This window comes from Pocillopora verrucosa, chromosome 4 (assembly GCF_036669915.1).
Source record: "Pocillopora verrucosa isolate sample1 chromosome 4, ASM3666991v2, whole genome shotgun sequence".
Taxonomy (NCBI): domain Eukaryota; kingdom Metazoa; phylum Cnidaria; class Anthozoa; order Scleractinia; family Pocilloporidae; genus Pocillopora; species Pocillopora verrucosa.
The window spans coordinates 6,060,194-6,080,657 of record NC_089315.1 but is presented as its reverse complement, the minus strand read 5'-3'; the positions used below and the strand labels follow the sequence as shown (position 1 = coordinate 6,080,657).

The 20,464-nt window shown below is 37.9% G+C and overlaps 1 protein-coding gene, 1 long non-coding RNA gene and 1 other non-coding gene across 3 annotated transcripts; all 3 read left to right on the top strand.

The window, feature by feature from the left end:
- Nucleotides 1-219: 219 nt before the first annotated feature.
- LOC136280541 (uncharacterized) lies at nt 220-1,874 on the top strand. The gene is made up of 3 exons (XR_010717284.1): nt 220-257; nt 1,322-1,389; nt 1,789-1,874. It is a non-coding gene; the product is annotated as an uncharacterized lncRNA (long non-coding RNA).
- A 6,243-nt stretch (nt 1,875-8,117) lies between these two features.
- LOC131769908 (uncharacterized) lies at nt 8,118-11,305 on the top strand. Its single transcript, XR_010717267.1, has 3 exons — nt 8,118-8,209; nt 10,098-10,140; nt 11,135-11,305. It is a non-coding gene; the product is annotated as an uncharacterized protein (transcript).
- A 3,709-nt stretch (nt 11,306-15,014) lies between these two features.
- LOC131769915 (myosin-10) lies at nt 15,015-19,388 on the top strand. The gene is made up of 3 exons (XM_066165697.1): nt 15,015-18,255; nt 18,441-18,544; nt 19,145-19,388. Exons 1-3 carry the CDS (start codon nt 15,070-15,072, stop codon nt 19,296-19,298), a joined length of 3,444 nt encoding a protein of 1,147 aa, XP_066021794.1. The 5' UTR covers nt 15,015-15,069; the 3' UTR covers nt 19,299-19,388.
- Nucleotides 19,389-20,464: the final 1,076 nt, after the last annotated feature.

Genomic DNA, 20,464 nt, shown 5'->3' with positions numbered 1-20,464 from the left:
AGAAAAGGAGTATTTATGCACCCCATCCTCAACAGCTACAAGTTATGAAAGGCAAGTAAAACAGACAGAATCAACTTATTGAAATGGTTTCCACTTGATTAAAGTTGAGGGTGATATTTAAAAAATTCTACAGCACTCAAAGGTTCCTTTTCACTATCTTATAGACTTTTTCATGTTTCATTGGTAACAGTGTTTTGGCTAACATATTTGTTCTTTTGCAGAAATTCAAACAATTCCCCTGGAGCTTGATTGCAAAGGTTAGTATGTGTGTCCAGTAATTTGTGTCAAGAATTAAACTTGCTTATAATACTAAGACTCGTAGGGTATATTGGAATTAAATTTTCTGCAAATCCAAGGCTATCACTTGCAGAGAATTCTAGGCCTAGACTCGCTCAACATGCTTGCTCTCTGACTCTCTGAGGATACTGGTCTTGGACTTGCTGAGGACACCAGGCTTTGACTTGCTGAGGATACTGGTCTTTGACTTGCTGAGGATACTGGACTTTGACTCGCTGAGGATACTGGTTTTTGACTTGCTGAGGATACTGGACTTTGACTTGCTGAGGATACTGGGCTTTGACTCGCTGAGGATACTGGACTTTGACCTGCTGAGGATACTGGTCTTTGACTTGCTGAGGATTTCAGACTCTGACTCGCAGAGGATACTGGACTTTGACTTGCTGAGGATATTGGACTTTGACTCGCTGAGGATAATGGGCTTTGACTCAATGAAGATACTGGACTCTAAGTCTGGCTCACTGAGAATAAGTCTGGTTGACTCGCTGAGAATAGGTCTGGTTGGCTCGCTGAGAAAAGGTCTGGTTGACTCGCTGAGAATAGGTCTGGTTGACTCGCTGAGAATAGGTCTGGTTGGCTCGCTGGGAATATGTCTGGTTGGCTCGCTGAGAATAGGTCTGGTTGGCTCGCTGAGAAAAGGTCTGGTTGGCTCGCTGAGAACAATTCTGGTTGGCTCGCTGAGAATAGGTCTAGTTGGCTCGCTGAGAACAAGTCTGGTTGGCTCGCTGAGAAAAAGTCTGGTTGGCTCACTGGGAATAAGTCTGGCTTAAGACTTAGAGCACTGTCTCAATCTTATTTTTCTCTACTTATCAGAGTAAAGTGCAAAGGAAGAAAATGAAATTGATTGATCAATTTAGTCAGAAGTGTTAGTTTTAAACCACAAAATATGTGAATTATTTTTGTATTGCTATAATAAAAAATTATTTTCACCAACAATTCTGAAATAGGGTTAGTTATAGTGGGAGTATGTCTTTCTGTCACGAGAAAGACATACTCCCACTTGTTTTTCCTCCTTTTTTCCTAGTAGAACTGTCTAAGGACAAGTGATGGATTTGTGCTGTGTAACAATGAAGCTGTGCATGAATAGAAGTGGTAGGTGTGAATGATTTTTGTCTCACATTTGAACTTTAAAGTAACATCCCCCACCTTTCCTCCACAAAAAGATTACCAGAATACTAAATGCCAAGTTGTCAGCCCTGTCTCTTACAAGTTAGTTGATTTTTGGCACTTAATTTAGTTTACAATTTCCTATCCATGGGTTATATTTCTCTTCCTTGCCATGGTCATAATCACTGCCATTTCTGGGTTTAACTTATTTATCATTCTCGACCTAGAGTTCCTCCTTGTCTGTTGGAAGTCACATCATCCATCTAAAAGGCTTTTTTTTACTGTTAAGAGTGGTTCATCTTCCTATTACCCACCCCTGTCATCTGAAATTGACTTTCCCTCAAACTTCGCACCTCACTCTTTGTATTTGTTTCTCTTCCACAGTTAATGACTGGAATGGGAATTCATAGAAATGCAGTCCAATGATATTTATCATGTGTCAAATGAATCTTGAATATTAATAAAAGTCGTTCAAATATACTGGCTGACTAACCAAAATTAGTCATGGTAGCATGGGGGAAATCTTATGGGGAGATAATAACAACCCTCTTAATGTAATTGCTGTGGCAGACCCGCTTTCGCTTATGTCAGAACAAAATTATCGTGTAGACACTAGACAAAAACACGCTTTACTGACTAAGGATGATGTGGGTCAAAGGCCAAGTATTGGCCTGTGCGAGTATCCTTTCTGTATGCATTAGTGGTAATGAAACCTCTGGCGTCACAATTTAATGACGTATCGAGGAAGGGAAAACAGGAAGAGCAATAACTGAGCCATAAAGAGCACTTAAAAGAGACGCGGCTTGCTCACACTCAAAACTCAGAAGATACACAACACGTTAATGAAACAGGACACGTTCTTGTTTGGAACCAGGTTAAGGTTATTGACCCGTAGGGTCAAGGAAGCCATCCATATTAGACTCCATCCAATAACATCAATAGGGATAGCGGTTGACAACATAACAGCCGGTCAACAACAAAGAGGACTTAAGCGGAAACAACATGTACTAGTCGGAAAAATAATAAGGAGCGAAACGCACGAATGACAGTGCACCAAATCGACCAATGACGACAAACAAAGGTGTAGTAGACATTTTCGAATATAGCGGTTGATAGTCTGTTATCGCGCTCCTTGGCTCATTGATTTTGTTATTTCGTGTGCAACATGGATCTCCTCTATTTTAGTAATTTAAAGCGCGCGAACCCTTCAAGGATAATCCGATGGTTTCAAAACCGGGGATTATTGGCCAATCCATTGCACTGCGGCGTGTGCAACCAAGACATGATAATGGTTCAACGAACCGATGCCCACGTGGACGGATTTCGATGGTAGGGAGGAGAATTTGTCTACTAGATTTCGCATGAAAGTAATTATAGATCAAGTGTTGAGGCCTCAAATATTTTAGTCTTCGTTTTGTAGTATTCCGGTAAAAAATTAATTTTGGCGAAGTCGATGGAGACTTTTACGCGAGAGAACATTATCCTCTAAAATGCGACTAAGAAGCTCAGCAATATAACCATAATTATGGTCAGTTAAAATCAATCTTATTTAATCTCCAACTTGATATGTTTGATTTAGGAAAATAAAACAAACACACAAAAAAGAAACAAAACGAAACGAAAACCAAAACAGTCTCAACATAAGCGCTTTAGTGATCATCTGCTCGTAATTTGTTCCCCGTGAACGACAGGCACCGCGCAGGTGGGCCACGGTTGACGCCCCGTTTTCAATTAATAAAATGTAAATTAAGTGTAGTTCGAAAGGAAGTATGATTCCCTTGTCACTTCTTCATTTTCCATTTCGTTTTCCTTTTTTTTTCCCGAGACAGCTCGGATATTAACGAATCCCGGCAAATGTTTAAAACGGTCGTCTCATCTTGTCTCACCCTTTGTTTAGGAGATGTTATACTTGCAAGATGAAACGAAGCATTAGGACAAATTCTTTCTTTGCCAAGTTTCCGAAGCTACCTCTAGGAAAGCTCATTATGCTAATATACTTCTGGTCGGTGGACCTGAGCCGCAAGAAGACGTCGCGGATGTTGGCCATCGCCAACAACCTGGTTTGCAAAGTATTCCGTGCCTTAGAGGATATTTGTTCCGTGGACTTGGCGACAAATCCATTTCTCCCGTTTCCGGTCGGAGGAGTGGCTGTTGTGAAATGTGACGAGAGTAAATTTAACCATAAAGCAAAGGTAAATTCAAAGCTTGCTAAGTTTAAGAAGCAGCATTTAATCAAACAAATTCCACCCAAGCTGATATGGTCTTATTCATAAAAACTCTTTAAAATATTACTCAAAGTACACAATTGGCAACAAGATCTAAAAAAACTTAATTGAAAGTGTTTTACTAAAATTGATAGTCTAAAATAGACTGTGCTGGACAAATCAGTTTTCTGACTGTGGATTGCAGACTGCATTAGCAAACAATCTTTGACAACATTTTCCAGAGGCAAAGAGATCATTGAGCTATAATAAATATGCTACAGATAATAACAATTTTTGTTTTGGTCATCATGGTCATTAACCAAATATATTCCCCTCATTATTTCTTTCTTAAAAACTCTAACAAAATCATTTTATAAATCAAAGCTCTCTTTCTAAAACTATCCTTTTTTCTGCGTCGTGATAGAAAGATTGGTGATCCAAGACCAACCGAAGCAATCTCATCTCTGTAATAATCTGGAAAATTTTCTGAAACATTAACATGTAAGAACATTTTTTTGTAGCGAAGTTAGATTTCTCATTTTAATTTGTATTTATTTTGATGATATCCCTGAGATAAAAAGATGGTTTACGAGGAAAAACTCATTTTAAGAAAGAAATTATCATTCATGTCTTTAAGATCGAATATCCTATAAATACAGTCTTCATTAAAGAAAAAAAAACTAAAACAGCACAGTATGATAAAATATTCCTTGCATTGACACATGAAGTTTCAGGAACATTTGACCTTTATTTTTCAAAATTTATATCTTTGAGATGGTTATAATTTCTGCCATCCCTCGTTGTGGAGGAATGAAGTAACTTTAGTATTGGGCCTGGAAGCTTTGAACTTTATTCGATACACATATTCAATGCTTTTTTCTATGTGCTGAAATATATGCTACCAGCCATATAATAATATTGGTTAAGGCCTTCCCTACCCGTTTACCATACCAAGACATCATCGCCCAGAATGCTATTGTCTTTCGCGACATGTACTTGCAGTGCCCAATCAATCAGCGGGCAGCATAATAGTTTGCATATCCTGAACTAGTCGGTTGTGATTGGTCAGCAGGTAAAGCTTTGGGAATACATGAGTCTCTTTGCAGATTTCAGCTGCTGTCAATCAAACGGTTGGATGCGTAAAGTAAATCCCAAGGTGACATAAAGTGAACAATAGCAATAATTAACAATAGCCACGCTCTTAACAAAGCGTTTAGCAAATTCGTTTGCAGCGAATTCTTATATGGACTGACAGACTCCCGTTGGTCAAAATGTTATCGGAATTATAAAAATTAGTATCATGAAAATAGAAAATAGAAAAAAGAAAAATTTAGAAAAAAAGTATCATGAAGAATCTACTTCGTTAAAATCGCTTCAATCGGTAGAGAAAAATATGAGCGATGCTTCCGACAACCGGCTTGTGAGTGCGACGATCGTTGAGATAGAACTAGAGTCTATCTTGCGACAATAATAGGAGTGTGGTTTCCATATGATAGTAACGATTGCTGAATATTTCTGCAGCGATCTCAGCGATCATATCTTAAAAGCTTTTACAGTTTTTTAAGCATTGTCTAGTTACCACCACAATTTCAATACTAATTAGGCGGCGTGTGGGCGATTGTTTGCGGAGGCGGAGCTTAACATACCTTGATATTCTCGCGGGAAGTTTAAAATAGGTCACTTGTATTCTCGTGGGGGTCTCCAAAGGACAAATTTGGATAGAACACTACGATGCTTAGCAAACGTTTTCGAAATTCGCGTTTTGCGACTACTTCCAAAGTTTGGAATCCCTTGAAAATTTCTATGACGCTTTCTAGAATGTCAAATAAAAATAACCATATGGTAAAAGAGAAATCTAGCAATTGAGTGAAGATAAATTACGCCTGAAAGTGCGCTGAGATCGACTTCTCATACAAGCAGGATGCTAACATAGTCAATTTTCAAGGCAAATTAGCGACCTCTTCTGAAAGCGCAAGAACAAAGTGAGAATGATACACTATTCAATTGAACTTTCTTCTTTAAAAGCCATATGGTAAAAGTAGCATTTGAAAAGTAGTTCATCCGTAAATGAAGAGAACGTAAGCCTTCCTCGACATTTTCAGCCCTTTTCCTTTATTGTTTGACAATCATTTTCTAATTAGTTTTTAAATTTAGCGCCAGCGTCTCAATGAAAGTCCCGGATATGTCGCTGAATTCTGGGCGATGTAGAAAATAGAACTTACCTTAACGTATTGTACGAATATCTCAGCGCTAACCTTCCCTACAACAACCTTGGGAAAAAAAATTAGACATCTACGCATGCGCCGAGAGCCGACGTTTGCCGAACGAATCTCGTTTCGTCAAACGAGTCTCGTTTCGTCAAATGAGTCTCGTTTCGTCAAATGAGTCTCGTTGTGTCAAACGAGTCTCGTTTCGTGAAACGAGCCTCGCTTTGACTCGTTTCGATTCTCTCGAACAAACGAGTCTCGTTGAAAATCGTTTATCGAGTGACTTATAAATCGTGACGATTTAAAATCGAGTGGTTTCCCAGAAACCGTGAGTGATCCAAATCGAGTGGTTTCCCAGAAACCGTGAGTGATCCATAGAATGCGAGGCAAACCGTGCTCGATAGAATACGTGGCAAACCGAGCTCGATAAACTGAGGTCGATAAGAGCAGATTGAGTTCGTCGAGCTCGTCTTTTTAATCGAGCACGATATAGTTGAATCGAGCTCGAATAGAATTGACTGCATTTCGAGCTCGTTGAACCGAGGTTGGTTTGAAATGGTACTCGAATTGCTATTCGAGTACGGTGAACATGAATCGAGCTCGGTTGCCCAGATACTAAATGTGGTCCCAGATATTAATGTACAGTTAAGTTTGTTTGCTTGCTCAGCAAGCTTAAATTTGGCCATCATTCTCCACATTTTTTTACTGTTCAGCCATCAATTTAACTGGCTTTTAAATAAAAGTTGTCTTGAAGCCTCATCTTTAAGATATTGTTACAAGCAGAGGCATATTTTTACTTTTAGCTTTGCAAATACTTTTAAACTTACATAGTAATCAGAAGGTGGTTAAGGGCATGTCACAAAATATTGGAGATGGCATATGGTTAAAATTCTCATCATCTAGTTGAATAATCAAGAAATGGCATGAGGTACAGTGACATGACATGCAAGAGTGTAACATGATAGCTTTCTTCATTATGTAAATTTTTTGTTGTCTACTTGCTGCTTTTTCAAACCTAAAAGTTCTTTGTTTCACACAAAAATATAATACAAAGGAAACTTGTAGCACTGAATTATAACAAAGGTACATGAGTCGCACATTTTTTTCGACCATGCACACAAAAAAATTGTACATATGCATCTGACTACCCTGTGTCTGAGCATATGAAATTCATCTGTGCAGTTAATGCATATGTGAGTGTACTGTAGCTCCAAGGAGCCTTTCATTGACTCAACCATTTAACTCCCAGAAGTGATTAACATGAAACTTCTCCCTACAATATCCATACATTATTCAGCAAACAGGTAATGAGAATATTCAAACTTATTGGGTAGAAGCTGTTATCTTGAGCTACTGTAGCACCAAGTTCTCATAACTAATTTACAAGGAAATGTGTAGCAGCTAGAGGGGAGAATTATTTAATTAACAATTAGATCTTGGGAGTTAAAGGGTTAATGTCTATTGGTGGTTTTCACTGTCATGCAATTGAAATCTCAATTCAAAAGTATCGAATGCCTGATGCCAAGAGTGAGCTGTCGTAAAATATTGATATGCAACTTGTCCAAGTTTCAGGAATGTAGGGTTTTCAGGTGCTGAGTTACTTGCCCAAATGTCTGACATAATTTTATAGACTGAGCTCAATATGGAGATGCTATGTTGGTGCTCATCCAAATGCCACATGGTGGCCATGAAGTACATTTGTAATGCAAACTTTTGTTGTCTTTTTTTGGCCACGAAAATGATTGTTTATCCCCATTGAACCCACAAACATTTATCTGAACACATTTATCTTAATGCTTAGGGAACAAAATGTCACACAATAAAATTCAGTTTTCCATACAAAGCAGCTTTTCAGGCAGCTATTTCTATGTCACTCTAATAATGAAAACTCATAAAATTGAAAAAGGTGCGATCAATTTTTGAAATAGAGAATGCACAATGCTGAAATCTCTTTCTAAAAGGTAAATGTTTAGGAGATTTTTGTTCTTTTGGAGGTAAATCTGCAGTAATAGCCCTCATTATCTTGGATCTTTATGATGTTAGATGAAAACCAGGGATACTTGATATGTGTTGATGTGAGCAGAAAACTGTACAAGTTTTCAACTTTTTGTAAAATCCACCATTTTACCGTAATACAGTATTGCTATGGTTTCGAATGTGAGTTTGGAAAAGTTTTTGAAATGCAAGAATGTCTTTCATCTCTTTTGTTTTTTTAAAAATTTTTATGCTCTATTTACTGCCTCCCTTTATAGCTTGTTATGTAAATTAAAGTTGTATGTTTGCAGATAGACACATAAATATCACTCTCTGTGATTTCTTGCAGGAGTGCTGGCCTGTCTCGATGGTTACATGAACATTGCTCTAGAGCAAACAGAGGAGTATGCTAATGGGCAGGTAAGCAAAGTTTCATTTACATACACAAGTTCTCTTTTTCAAGATAAGTGTGGCTGTAGTCCACGAACTGTTTTAGTTCATATCAATGTTTGAAGTTTGAAGTCTATTAATTCATAAATCCATAGCAGTTCAAAAACTGAATTGCATATTTACATAACAAAAATTGAATAATTTATAAAAATCTAGTTATTAACTAATCAATCTTAAATACAGGTGATAAGCTGCTAAAAAAAGGTATGATATCATAATACAAGCTGCAAAATTCTAAAACCCTAAACTATAAATTAGTTACTTTAAGACATGAAGAGATAATAAAAGTGTTCTTAAAATGGTCAGTTTTAAAACGTGGCATGTTAAAAGATCATGCATGTCTTAATGAATAAGTAGTTTTGTGCTGTGAGGGTAATTACTTAAAAAGGTAGTAATTGTTGTTATTTACAATTGTGTCCAAAAGTGTCTCATATTTCTTCTATAATGGTGAAATTAAATGAAATTCTACACATTTTTGTATTAAACCAGTTGATCATGTTTTAGAGTAGAGGACTTGTAATCCTTTTGAAAAAGTAGCACATATCCTTGATATCATTATATTATTTTATAGAAATTATAGCATGATTACCAAAATAACTATCAAAATGCAAAAACAAAAAACAAAAAGAAAAAAAAAAGAAAATACTATACATAAAACAGTTACATGGAGAAGGGTTATAGAGATGATACCATGGTGGGTGTGATGGCCCAATTGATTTAATCCTTTATACCTTAATATCAGTACACATTTTCTCCATACTGTGCTCAATACATTTTCTTAAGGTTCTGAAAAGGAGAATTTGTTTAACAGTTAAGAGTTCTTTCGTTGTTGATCATTTCCTTTATTCTCATGACCTTAATGTTTGATTCAGGGCTGATATTGTAGGGAGAAATTAGGTTCTGGTCTCTCTAAGGGGTATAAGAGTTAACATGGTTTGTGCTGCTTTAAATCAGTATTGTAAGGGACATCCAAAAGTAGGTTCAAACAAAGTTATTGGCAATCTGATAATTGTAAGTCAGGAGGATAAGCTTTAGGACCCTTCCTGAGATCACACTTGTTCTCCAGAATTCTCCTTCACTTAATTAAAATTATTATCAAGCTATTTTTCGATGTTAAATCCTAAGGGACTTCCTCTACCTCATCCTTCTGCCTGCACTCACACCCCCCCCCCCCACCCCCTATTTAGCTTCATGTCTGTCTTCTTGTCCTAATAAGTTTTTGTCATGATCCCCTATGGCTGGCAACAAGAAAAAATTTGCCCAGCTCTTATTGGCCTCCAACTCAATCTGCATCAAGACTTCTCAAAGTCGAACAATTTGTAGTGTTTTCCCATAGAGCTAGTGGTGAAAGGGTGAAATGTGAATGAGAACCAACTCAGTCAGTACAATGGCACTTTCAAAACATTACTGAATAAAATGAATTTGAAACCTGTGGCTTGTTGAGGCATCCTTTCTCCAATTGGTTTTTCAATAAGAAGGGAGAGTGAATGTACCAAGAAGTAATTAACAGTCTTATAACTTCTCCTTTTCATAACCATACATTATCCAGCAAACAGATAATGAGAATATTTATCAATAATCAGTGGTAGAAGTTGTCATTTTGATCTACATTCTTACACCAAATTATTAATTGTAAACTAAATTTACAAGAAAGTGTGTGGCAGCTAGAGGGGAAAATTAACAATCAGATCTTGGAAGTTAAAGAGTGAAAAAAAAGGAATTGTTTGAGTTAGGAGGAAATATTATGTGTGAAGAAATGTCTATAGACAAGTTGATAAACAAACTACTGCTTAGTTTCAACTGATATTTTTTGTTGTGCAGCATGCCAAGTAATTTTATGTGTGCATTGTTTTTTCAGTTGAAAAACAAATATGGTGATGCTTTTTTGAGAGGGAACAATGGTATGTAGTTGTAAGGATGTTATACCCCATTACACACCAAAGCTCAAACATGTTTAAAAGCGGTCATATTAACCCTTTACACCCTGACATTAATCTGCATATTCTCTATACTGTCCTCTGTAGTTTTAGATACATATCCTAAAGTGCTTATAAGGAGAATTTGTTTTAAGAGTTTTTTTAATTGGTGATCATTTCCTTTATTTGAGTGACCTAAATGTGTGATTCAGAGGTGTAACATAAGCAATTATATGCTGGTCACTTTTAGGAGCCAAAGGGTTAAAGCAAGTCTGAAATTTTGTTCTTGCTAGAAGCAGCAAAAACTTCAAATTTAGCTTATTTAAAATAAAAGTTTAACTTGAGTATGGAAAATTCAGTTTTCCAGTCCTTTGTTTCTGATTTTCATTCAGTCAAGCATGTTTTGCTGGTGTGAGTGGAGTACAAGTTTGTTTAAAGGACACTACTTAATATTGAAAGTAAAGATTGTAACAAGAGATAATAATTGTACAATAGACCACTTCCATTTTTCAAAGGAAACAACAACAACCGAAACAATCAAACCAGCTATCACTGTATGTTTATTTAAAAAATTGTAAAGTTTAGCTTAACACTACTTTGTGTTTTGCTTTTTTGTATCTGTCTGCTTTTCCTTTTGTTCTTCTTCCCCCATTCTTTTAGCAGTTATAGTTCATAGTTTGTTTATACCAGATACTTTAGTAAGTGTGGGCTTTCACACCATAACCATTTAACCCTCTCACTCCCAAGATCTCATTGGTAACTCTCCTTACTATGTGCTCTTCAATTATTATGATGTTAGTTCAGAGAATTTGGTATTTGATCAATGAATAATCCCTTAATTGACATTTTTCTTTATTCTCATCACTTCTCTGCAGGATATTGTTTTAATGTTGTAAGGAGAAATTCTGCCTTGGTCACTCGTAGAAGTTAGAGGGTTAAGTAATAGGTCCGTTACTGATGTTCTGTGTTCCCTTTTCAGTGTTGTACATCAGTACACAAAAGACAAGCAGAAGATGACTACAAGAAGGTGTACAAAAGAAAAAATCAGTCCACATGATCCCCAAAAAAGTTAAGATGTTAGTCTTCTCAGAATTAACTGTAAATAGCCGTTGTCTTTGTATTTTCCAATAAACTTTTCTTTGCCACATGGTAGAAAGTTCTTCGTGATGTTGTTGTTTATGTTGTACCTACGGTCGTTTTACGACAGAATTGAAGTCTGCTTATATTAACTTTTGATATGCTCTTCTTACTGCCAATCAACACCAAGACAATCTCTCTTGATTTATCGAATACCTTTCCTTTTCCTCTTCTCTGATTTGTTAAATGAGCACTTGTCTTTTGACCGGGTTGAAATTCGCCACCAGGATAAAAGTAACATTCATCCATAAAAAGTCTGAAATGCTGAAGGTAGTTACTCCAAGAGTTAAGGTTAATGTCAACAGCTTAAAAGATGGAAGGGAAAGTTGAGCCTTTGTCTTTCAAGATTGTTTAGATTGAAAGACACCGGGGCCGACACGAATGGAAGATTGAAACCTGCGAGGATTGAAGGGTTTGAAGAGATTGCTCCTGGTAACAGCCCTCCTCGCAAAGTTATGAAGACTCTTGATGCAGCGTTAAACATTTTTTCAGATGATCAAACGGAAATGCTGGATTTTTTCGCCAAAAAAAGCGTGACAAAGCGGTGTGTTCAGTGGACTGGTCGCGTTCGTCGGTCAACGATGAATATCGGTCCCTTACACCGCCATTCCTCCTATTTAAATGATCAGAACACGATAGAACTCTTAAATAGAACATGGAGTCTGGTTGCTTTACATTAGACCTGAGTAGGAAGTAAGAAGCTCGTTTTAAATAACTGAGAGCGTCAAACCGTTATCTTTGGATGAATGAAACGGGAAACCTCTCCATCACTTCAATGGATCTATACGCAGCTGAGTAGGAAAAATAAAAAAATCTGCAAAGGTACAGTTATCCTAATCCAAGAAAACCACGGAGCTTTATTTAGTTATTACAAAAGTTCAGATTTTTCGCCAGCACACTTGTTTCCCGTTTTTTAGCGCAGCTAGTGATGTGGAAAATGGTTGCAAGTCGATTTCATATTTTTGCTTGGAATTTGTATGTTAACCTGCTACCTTTCGAAGGGAAAAAACTTTCGAAGTTTTCACAGTTAGAAATCTTGGCAAAATTTTAGTGTTTATTACATTAATAACCAGATTTCTGTAAAGTTCACCGTGCACGAGCTATCGAAGGTTTTCTAGCTCTACATGACGAAAAACTCGTAAGAGATGGTTTCCATGGATTTTGTCTCAAAACAAAATCATTTGCTTCAGCTATCGGTGCGGTCAGTATCGAGATTCGAAGCTTTGGAAAGTTGGATTATTTCACAATCTTATTTGGGAAAACTATCTAAAAGAAACAAAAAAAATCAAATATCGTAGAAGACAAAACGCAACAAAAAAGTAAAAAAACAAAACACTCTTCTTGAGTAGGAGTTTGCATCGAGCGAGAGAAAACCGCGGGTGAGACGCGATGGCTTCATGGCTTCACCCCGAAAAGAAAAGCAACCAAAATCAAGTTCCTCCTCTGCTACAAAAATCAAGAATACCAGTCAGAGTGACTCGCCTAAGCAGAGAGGATAACAGAAGACCTTCGTCCGAGAACGGAGCCTATAACAAAGCGCAGCTGGAGAGAATTTTATTAAGCAATCTTCAAAACAAGCGGCCATCGCGGATTCCGATTCCGATGGATGATAGGAAGAACAAAGTCAAAGTTAAAGTCAATCTATCCAAGAATGTCAAAACAACTCGAGGAGAAAAGTTCCTTGGAAAAAATTCAGGTATGTTTCTCAGCATTTAGCTCGCTTCACTTTTCCATTCAAGTATTGCATAAAAAAACTGAAGGAATCTTAGAAAACGGTTTCAGGTGAACGGCTGCGATTACTAAATCGACTGTATCATAATATACGCCGTAGGTAAGATGAGCAGCCTTTGAGATAAATTGAATTAAATGCTTGCGGTAACCATTTTATACAGGGCTGAAGAAGACTGACTTTATTCCAATGTTCTTCGATATATTAAACCTGATGACTAAGAATTTGCTTTCAACTTATGTCCTTCTTCATTGTAGAAAAGAATGTTACCAATGTTCATCAGTTATCACCACAATTCTATTTATTTATTTATTAAGCTCTTGATTTCATGCATATTCTGTTATTTTCATTGATTTGTTTTCACTTCGGTTTCCTGGATAAAATTCTTTCCCAAGTCGTTGAGATTTTGACCCGCAACTGCAGAGGGGCGGTTGTAGGCCGCTTAAGTCACCTGATATCTCATTGATTTCAAACCAGTTACTTAATTGATGCTCATTTACACAAACTAGAGGCAAGTTTGTGCAGTAATAACTTCACGGCTTTTTTAAAGGAAATTGTATGATAGTCTCTGATTTTTCTAAGGAGGGAACTAATTGATAATTTTGATTTAGTCACAGGTATAAACCTGCAAGAAACTCAAGAAAAACACGGCAAGAAGAGGGCAATCTCCGTTACTTCAACTACAGCTAAATATGGCAGTTATATTCGCGCTAAGAAAACCAAGCCAAAGGTCAGGCGACGTGTACCACGACAACCTTCACCCATTGAGACAGAGCCGAAACAGGTTAATCTGAATAAGGTATATTATTTAAAGCAAGACTGCGGGAAAAGTGCTTTATGGACAAATATCGTAAGAGGATCTGGAACTTAGTGTCGTGATTGGCCTTTGTTTCCCATCCTAATGTGAATCCAGAAATCAAGTTTCTGAGAGGAAAAGCTACTGAGTCGTAAACAGAATCGTGTATCCTAATTACGGCTTATCACTCGTGTAGATCATAATTTCTAGCTTCGTTTTTGCCCGTTTTCCCTATCATAGTGATATCCAGAAACTCAACAACTCCAACGAAAACAACGCCTTTTATTCTTAATTACACAGATCTGTAACGATGAGAAAGAACCACGAGAAGAACGCTCGGCTAATGAAGTATCATCCTTAGTCAGAACTGTAGAAGTCACGCCAGATTTTGAGTGTAACGTTGCACCTGTTCATGAGGAAGAGCTCCATATGGGAACTGAAACAGATTTCAGTGACAGTGGGTTTAGCTACGACTTTGAACGTCAGTCAAAATCCACAGACGAGAAGGCAATTCCCAATGTGCTCGCATGGCTAAGAAAGGAGTACAGGTGAGCGGTCACACTTTTTTTCAATTTAAAATCAGTGAATTTTACTGTAAGTACTGTAGCAATTTTATCTCTGAGGCCAGTAAGCTTAAAAGTGATTTAAGCTCTATTTTCCCAAGGTATCAGGCTTACTGCCGGAGATCTTATTAAGATTAAGATTAAGCGATCCCAGAGTTTTCAATTCGTAAAGGTTTTTGCTCAGTTTTAAATTTCTTACAGAGGTGATTTCCGGAGTCAACGACTTTTTTGATGAAAGTTATTATGTAACCTAATGAGCAAGTTCAGTGGTGGAGTTTACCAACAGAGACATCGATGTAGTTGATCGATATGAATTCATTTTCCGCAGAGAGAGAGATGAAATAGACGATAACATCATGAAAGATGACAACGCCGTCAGGAGCGCGGCACAAAATGACAAACATGAAACAGAGTTTGATTCAGATAGCAAAATGGATGTCGATGAATGCAGCGACTTAACAAGATACAAGCGTTCAGTTCCAGCAGTCATAAACATTTCTGGATATTTATTCCCACAAGAGTTGTCCAAGGCTTTGGAAACTGCTAAACCTGAAAATAAGAAAGAGTATGCATCGCAATCGGAAGAAAAGTTTCCAGAAGAAGAACCAAAGCTCCACAAAGAAAACATCGAGATGGAATTTGAACAACTTAAAAGGGAAAACACTGAGCTCGAAACGCAGATTAGCGTCATGACCGAGGAACTTGAAACGTACCGAAAGAAGATAGAAACTTTGCAGGCTGACTTGGATGAGAGCAAAGTTGAAGTAAAGCGACTGCAGTTTAAGGAAGAATACAAAGAAAGAGAACTGGCAAATTTAAAACGTGATCTCCAGAGCAAGGAGCAAAAATGGAAACAAGGAAACGAACACGTGGAAAAGGTTATGGCAGATATAGGAGATCTATGGGATGATGTCGATTACATGCAAGAAAGCTTAAAGAACAGTCAGGAAAGGAATGAAATTCTGACGTTTGAGGTTGATGAGCTGACGATAATGATGCAGGAAATGAGGAGAGAGTATTGGATGGAACACAGTCGCGGTGGATGCGGACATCTACGCGAGGAAGTAGAGTTACTAAACGGATCCTTGGAATTGAAGGAACAGCGAGTTGTTCTGTTGGAGAGCCAAATTGACGCTTTTCAAGCAGAAAGAAAAGAATTATTAAATAGTGTTGGTTACTTAGAGGAAAGCTTAAAGAACAGTCAAGAAAAAAATGAAGATCTGACGTTTGAGGTTGATGAACTGACGATAATGATGCAGGAAATGAAGAGAGAGTATTGGATGGAACACAGTCGCGGTGGATGCGGACATCTACGAGAGGAAGTAGAGTTACTAAACGGATCCCTGGAATTGAAGAAACAGCGAGTTGTTGTTTTAGAGAGTCAAATTGACGCTTTTCAAGCAGAAAGAAAAGAATTACTGAATAGTGTTGGTTACTTGGAGGAAAGCTTAAAGAACAGTCAAGAAAAAAATGAAGATCTGACATTTGAGGTTGATGAGCTGACGATAATGATGCAGGAAATGAAGAGAGAGTATTGGATGGAACACAATCGCGGTGGATGCGGACATTTACGAGAGGAAGTAGAGTTACTAAACGGATCCCTGGAATTGAAAGAACAGCGAATAGTTCTCTTAGAGAGCCAAGTGGACGCGTTTAAAGCAGAACGCTCTAGCTTTACAAATACTGCACAGAGCATGAAAAGAGAAATGGAGATTCTTAATAACGAAAAAACGACGACGAAGACGCAGTTTCATGAACGAAACCGTGAAACATCTATTAGCGATCTTCAAGATGAAATTGCAAAGTTACAAAAAGAAAAGTCCACATTGTCCTCCGAACTATCAAAGGAATCAGGAGAAGATAACCAGCTGTGTGAGATAACGTGTGAAAAATCGTGGATTACAAGAAAACTTGAAGATCATATAACAAGGTTAAGGAGAGAGAACTGCTCTTTAACCGCAAGAGTTTCAAAGGTATACGAAAAGGATGTCCAGTTAATTGAACTAAAAGAAAAAGTGGAATTTAACAAGCATCAGTTGAAAAATTTAACCGAGGCGGCGAAGGCGTCTTTGAACAACAAAGAGAAAGAAGTGGAAGAGGCCAATCGCATTATAAAGAAACAAGACGAAACGATCAAAAATCTAATCGAAGAGCAGGAAAGATGTGACAGGGACCGCCTCGAAGTGCAGTCTGAAAAAATCAAAGAACTTGAGGCTCAGTCACAAAGAATGGAGGACATAAAAAGAAACACTTCAGATGATGCCTTGGTGCTTGAAGTGAGACCAGAAAGTTCAGAAAAAGAGCTTTTGAAAAAGGCTATGGAAGCTAAAGAGTGTGGTTCTCATAGAGCGAAAGAGCTTCACAAGAGAATTGGACACCTAGAGAATCAGCTAAGCGAGAGGGATGACCTGCCAAATGCCACTCTTACTTCTCTAAACAACAGCAAGAGGTCGCTAATGGAAGCTAACAACACTATCGATTTGCTAACTGAACAGCTGGAACGGGAAAAGTCGGATAAGGAAACTCTAAGAAGGGCTCTCGAAGTGTATGAGAGTAACTCCTATGCCGAAAAAGAAATGACTGAGAAAATTGAAAAACTAGAGGAGCAGTTACAAGAGATGGATGATCTACGAGAGAACACTCCAAGGTCTCTTAGAGAGAAAGAAAGGTCATTGGAGGAGGCTCATGAGGAGATCAAAGAGTTAACTCAACAAATGGCACTCGAAAAGCCAGACAAAAAGTGTTTCAAGAGGAAGATTAAGGCTAGAAAGGGTACCGCTAATCGACTGAATCTCGTTCAAAAAGGGACTAAGAGAGATGCACAGGAGAAGGGTTCGATAATGGCACACGTGGGAAAAAGGCTGAAGAACTTGGTGCGTAGACAAGAGGAAGTGAAAGGAAAAGAAACCAATACAGGACGTGTGTTAGAAAAATCAAGGGATGATTTGAGGAGTAACCTTAACTACAGTGATAAGGAATTCTCGTCCATGCGACGGCAGCTTGAAGACAGTCAATTTGAAAATGTCGATCTCAAACAGCGTCTTGGAGAAAAGGATGGCAGAGTAAGAGCGCTAGAAACAACTACCAAACAACTGCAAGAAGATCTTCAAAAAACGCATAAATACCTAAAAGAAAGAGAAGTCGGCCTTGATGACGCAAATGAAACCTTGCAATTGAAATGTTCGCTTCTCACAACCTTGGGAGCCGAATTATGTCTAAGGAGCAAAGAGTTGACTCAAGCAAACAAGGACAAAGGCTTAGAGATAACTAGTATTGAGGCCAACCTTGAAGAAGTGAAAAAAGAGTTAGATGTTGCTACATCCATCGTCGAGAAGCAAAATGAACAATGTGTAAACCTTAAGACTTGTGCAACACTAGATGCGGAAGAGATGCAAAACGAATTGAGACGCTTGTCAACTCAATTTGAATGTGCCAGAAGCGAGAAGGAAAAATTTCAAAGAGCATTGTTAACTGCTACAGCACGTCTGGAAAACGAGAAATTCTTCGCAGAAAAAGAACAGAAAGCATCACACGCGAAAGTGAACTCTGGTTTGAAAGAATTGAATACCGAAGGTAAACAACTCTGGGACACGAAGATAGACCTTCAGCGGGCTGCAGCTCCTTTACCTGCACTTGAAGATAAAGAGGCAGAGCAAGAGGAAAACCTAGCAGCCTTTCAAGGAAAATTATTACATGAACTTAACCTATTAGAGGAAACACCGTACGTGGAAAATGAAAAGGAGAGCCCGCTCCTGTTGACAATTGGCTCAGCAGAACGTGAGATGGCCAAGATGACAAGGGAGAATAGTAGGCAGTTCAGGACTGAGTTATTGCACAATGGGTTCGAAAACAAACCTTCTGAGTCACCGTGTGAGGTGAGATATTTTCCTTGCAAACTGCGAGAGTAAAGCGAAAGCGCAAGATGATGAATACGGAAATCATATGATTTTGTGCTGTCACCTTTAACCTTCTGCACTTTTGGAATTAATTGACATGCTAAAATTTTGACATGCGCAGTTTTAGGCGTGTAATTAATTTTTTTTTTCCATACCATTTACAGGAAAGAACGTTTAGCACCCTGGAGACCAAGAGAGTAAAAGCTGCTCCATACAAAATAACATTTTTTGACGATGGAAATTGTCAGGGAGACACTAAGCATAAATGGTCAGTAATGTTTTATCGTTTCTAAGATATAACAACATGGTTTTTAGGTAGAGCTATAACTCCCGTCATAACTGTTTTAGAATTTATCTTTTTTGTCGCCTTTCATTGTTGCTAACTCGAAGATTTCCCCGCATGAAGAAGGCTTGGTGTTGATGAAGGGGGTTGATGGTCAAACAGAGCGTAAAGAAGATTTTCGCCAGCGAATAGAGATCCCTTTTAGCCAGCCTTTTCTTTCGCGTGAATATTCCTCGACAGTTTTATCACCGAGATAAGTAAAAAAAGCAAATTTTAAAAAATTGACCGATATTAATTTCAAAATAGGTCTTTAAGCCAGAATTTTCATTCACGAGGATATTCCTTGGCAGTTTTATCACCAAGATAAGTAAAAACAAGAAAATTTGAAAAAAATGACATTAAATTTTGAAAATAGGTCTAGGATCCTCAGAGATCCCATAATTAACACTAACGTGATGATAACGGAATTCTCACTGTGCAAAAACTAAAATCTTATGTGCTGTTTCTTCACGTTCCCAAACCTTTAGCCTGTTATCTTTCAATGGGTTATTTAGTAATGAAAGTGTTTCTTACATTTAATCGCAGGGTGAACACCTCTGGGATGGAGAAACGTTTTGAAACGAGTGGAGATCCACAGTTCAACCGCACCAGTACTGGGGCTGAGGTTGACCATTCTACGCGGAACCTCTCTGCACACAGATCACCAAATACAGTTTCAATCCTTCACTGCAATGGTTAATGTTTTGTGGGAGAACTATATTGGCAAACTGAGTGAAGTGTGATGATATAAGATATTTATTTTTCATCATCATTGAAAAATTTACATGCAATTGTGATGTTTAAGGTTTTTCTTTTTCAAAAGGGCGTGCTTGCCTTATGTAAATAAATGACTGTATTTTCTAAGCATTCGTGCTTCGACATTAATTTTAAATGCATTAAAATACTTTTTTAAATAATCGATCTTTGTTTTTTTGTCAAGGAAGGGAACAGTACAGAATTGACGATAGAGCAATCTTATCATTACAAATCACGCGCCCTTATTTGGAATCTAAATGGGTCTTCCCAAACTCCTCCCATCCTCGCAATAGTCGGTTTGGAGCTTTTTGATTTTTGAATAGATTTATGGGTTTTATTAGTGTTGTTAAGATAGTGGAAGAAAACTTTTGTGCACGGCATTCTCAGCAGAGACAAAGCAAATGCATACACCTACACAAGCAGGAGTTGGGTACCGGAAGGTCTCTTTTTGACGACAAAACTCAAAATTTACCCTTTTTCCCTTCCTGCTGACATACATGACGCTTCCGACATTGCTGATTGTAGTTATAGGCACATGAGCCACGTGACCTCAGTTTTAGAGCATCGGAGCCCGAAATGTAAAGGTCCGGGTTCAAGAGGGAGGGGGGTTCTTTTTAATCATGAACGAGAGAGAGAAGGAGAGCAAGCATTTAGGCCTGTCATAGTTTAGAAGCGTTGTGCCTCAGCGCCTTTCCTTGATAGAATTGCTTTCTCGTCCTTGGCCGCCTTTAGAATTTTACCAAATAATAAAATGGTGGACGCTTGCCGAACGAGAGCATGAACTGGGCACTATTGAGTTACCGAGTTTCTTGCAATTCAAGGGCTGGTTCTGCTAATTCTGGTAAAAAAATTGCGAAAATCATCATTTTGCTTAAAACATTTTGATCGATAATCTTTTTTTTCCCCAAGGATTGCTCTTTTAGTGAAGGTTGAAAAGATTAGCAAGCTTTATTTACTTTCTGCCTCGACTGCTATGTTGAATATCCGTTGCTTTGCTTTCAGAGGTTATCCTTGATTTGCATCTTGTGACTAAACGGTATTTTCCTGATACATTAATGTAGTTTCTTGTCATTATTAATTAGACTATGCCCTATTATATGAAATTTTCCA

What these genes read in the sequence shown, in the direction of transcription:
- LOC131769915 (XM_066165697.1), top strand. Translation starts at nt 15,070, where the DNA reads ATGACCGAGGAACTTGAAACGTACCGAAAGAAGATAGAAACTTTGCAG. An exon ending in CTTCTGAGTCACCGTGTGAG is followed by an intron (nt 18,256 to 18,440) that starts GTGAGATATTTT and finishes TACCATTTACAG; the next exon opens with GAAAGAACGTTTAGCACCCT. An exon ending in GGAGACACTAAGCATAAATG is followed by an intron (nt 18,545 to 19,144) that starts GTCAGTAATGTT and finishes ATTTAATCGCAG; the next exon opens with GGTGAACACCTCTGGGATGG.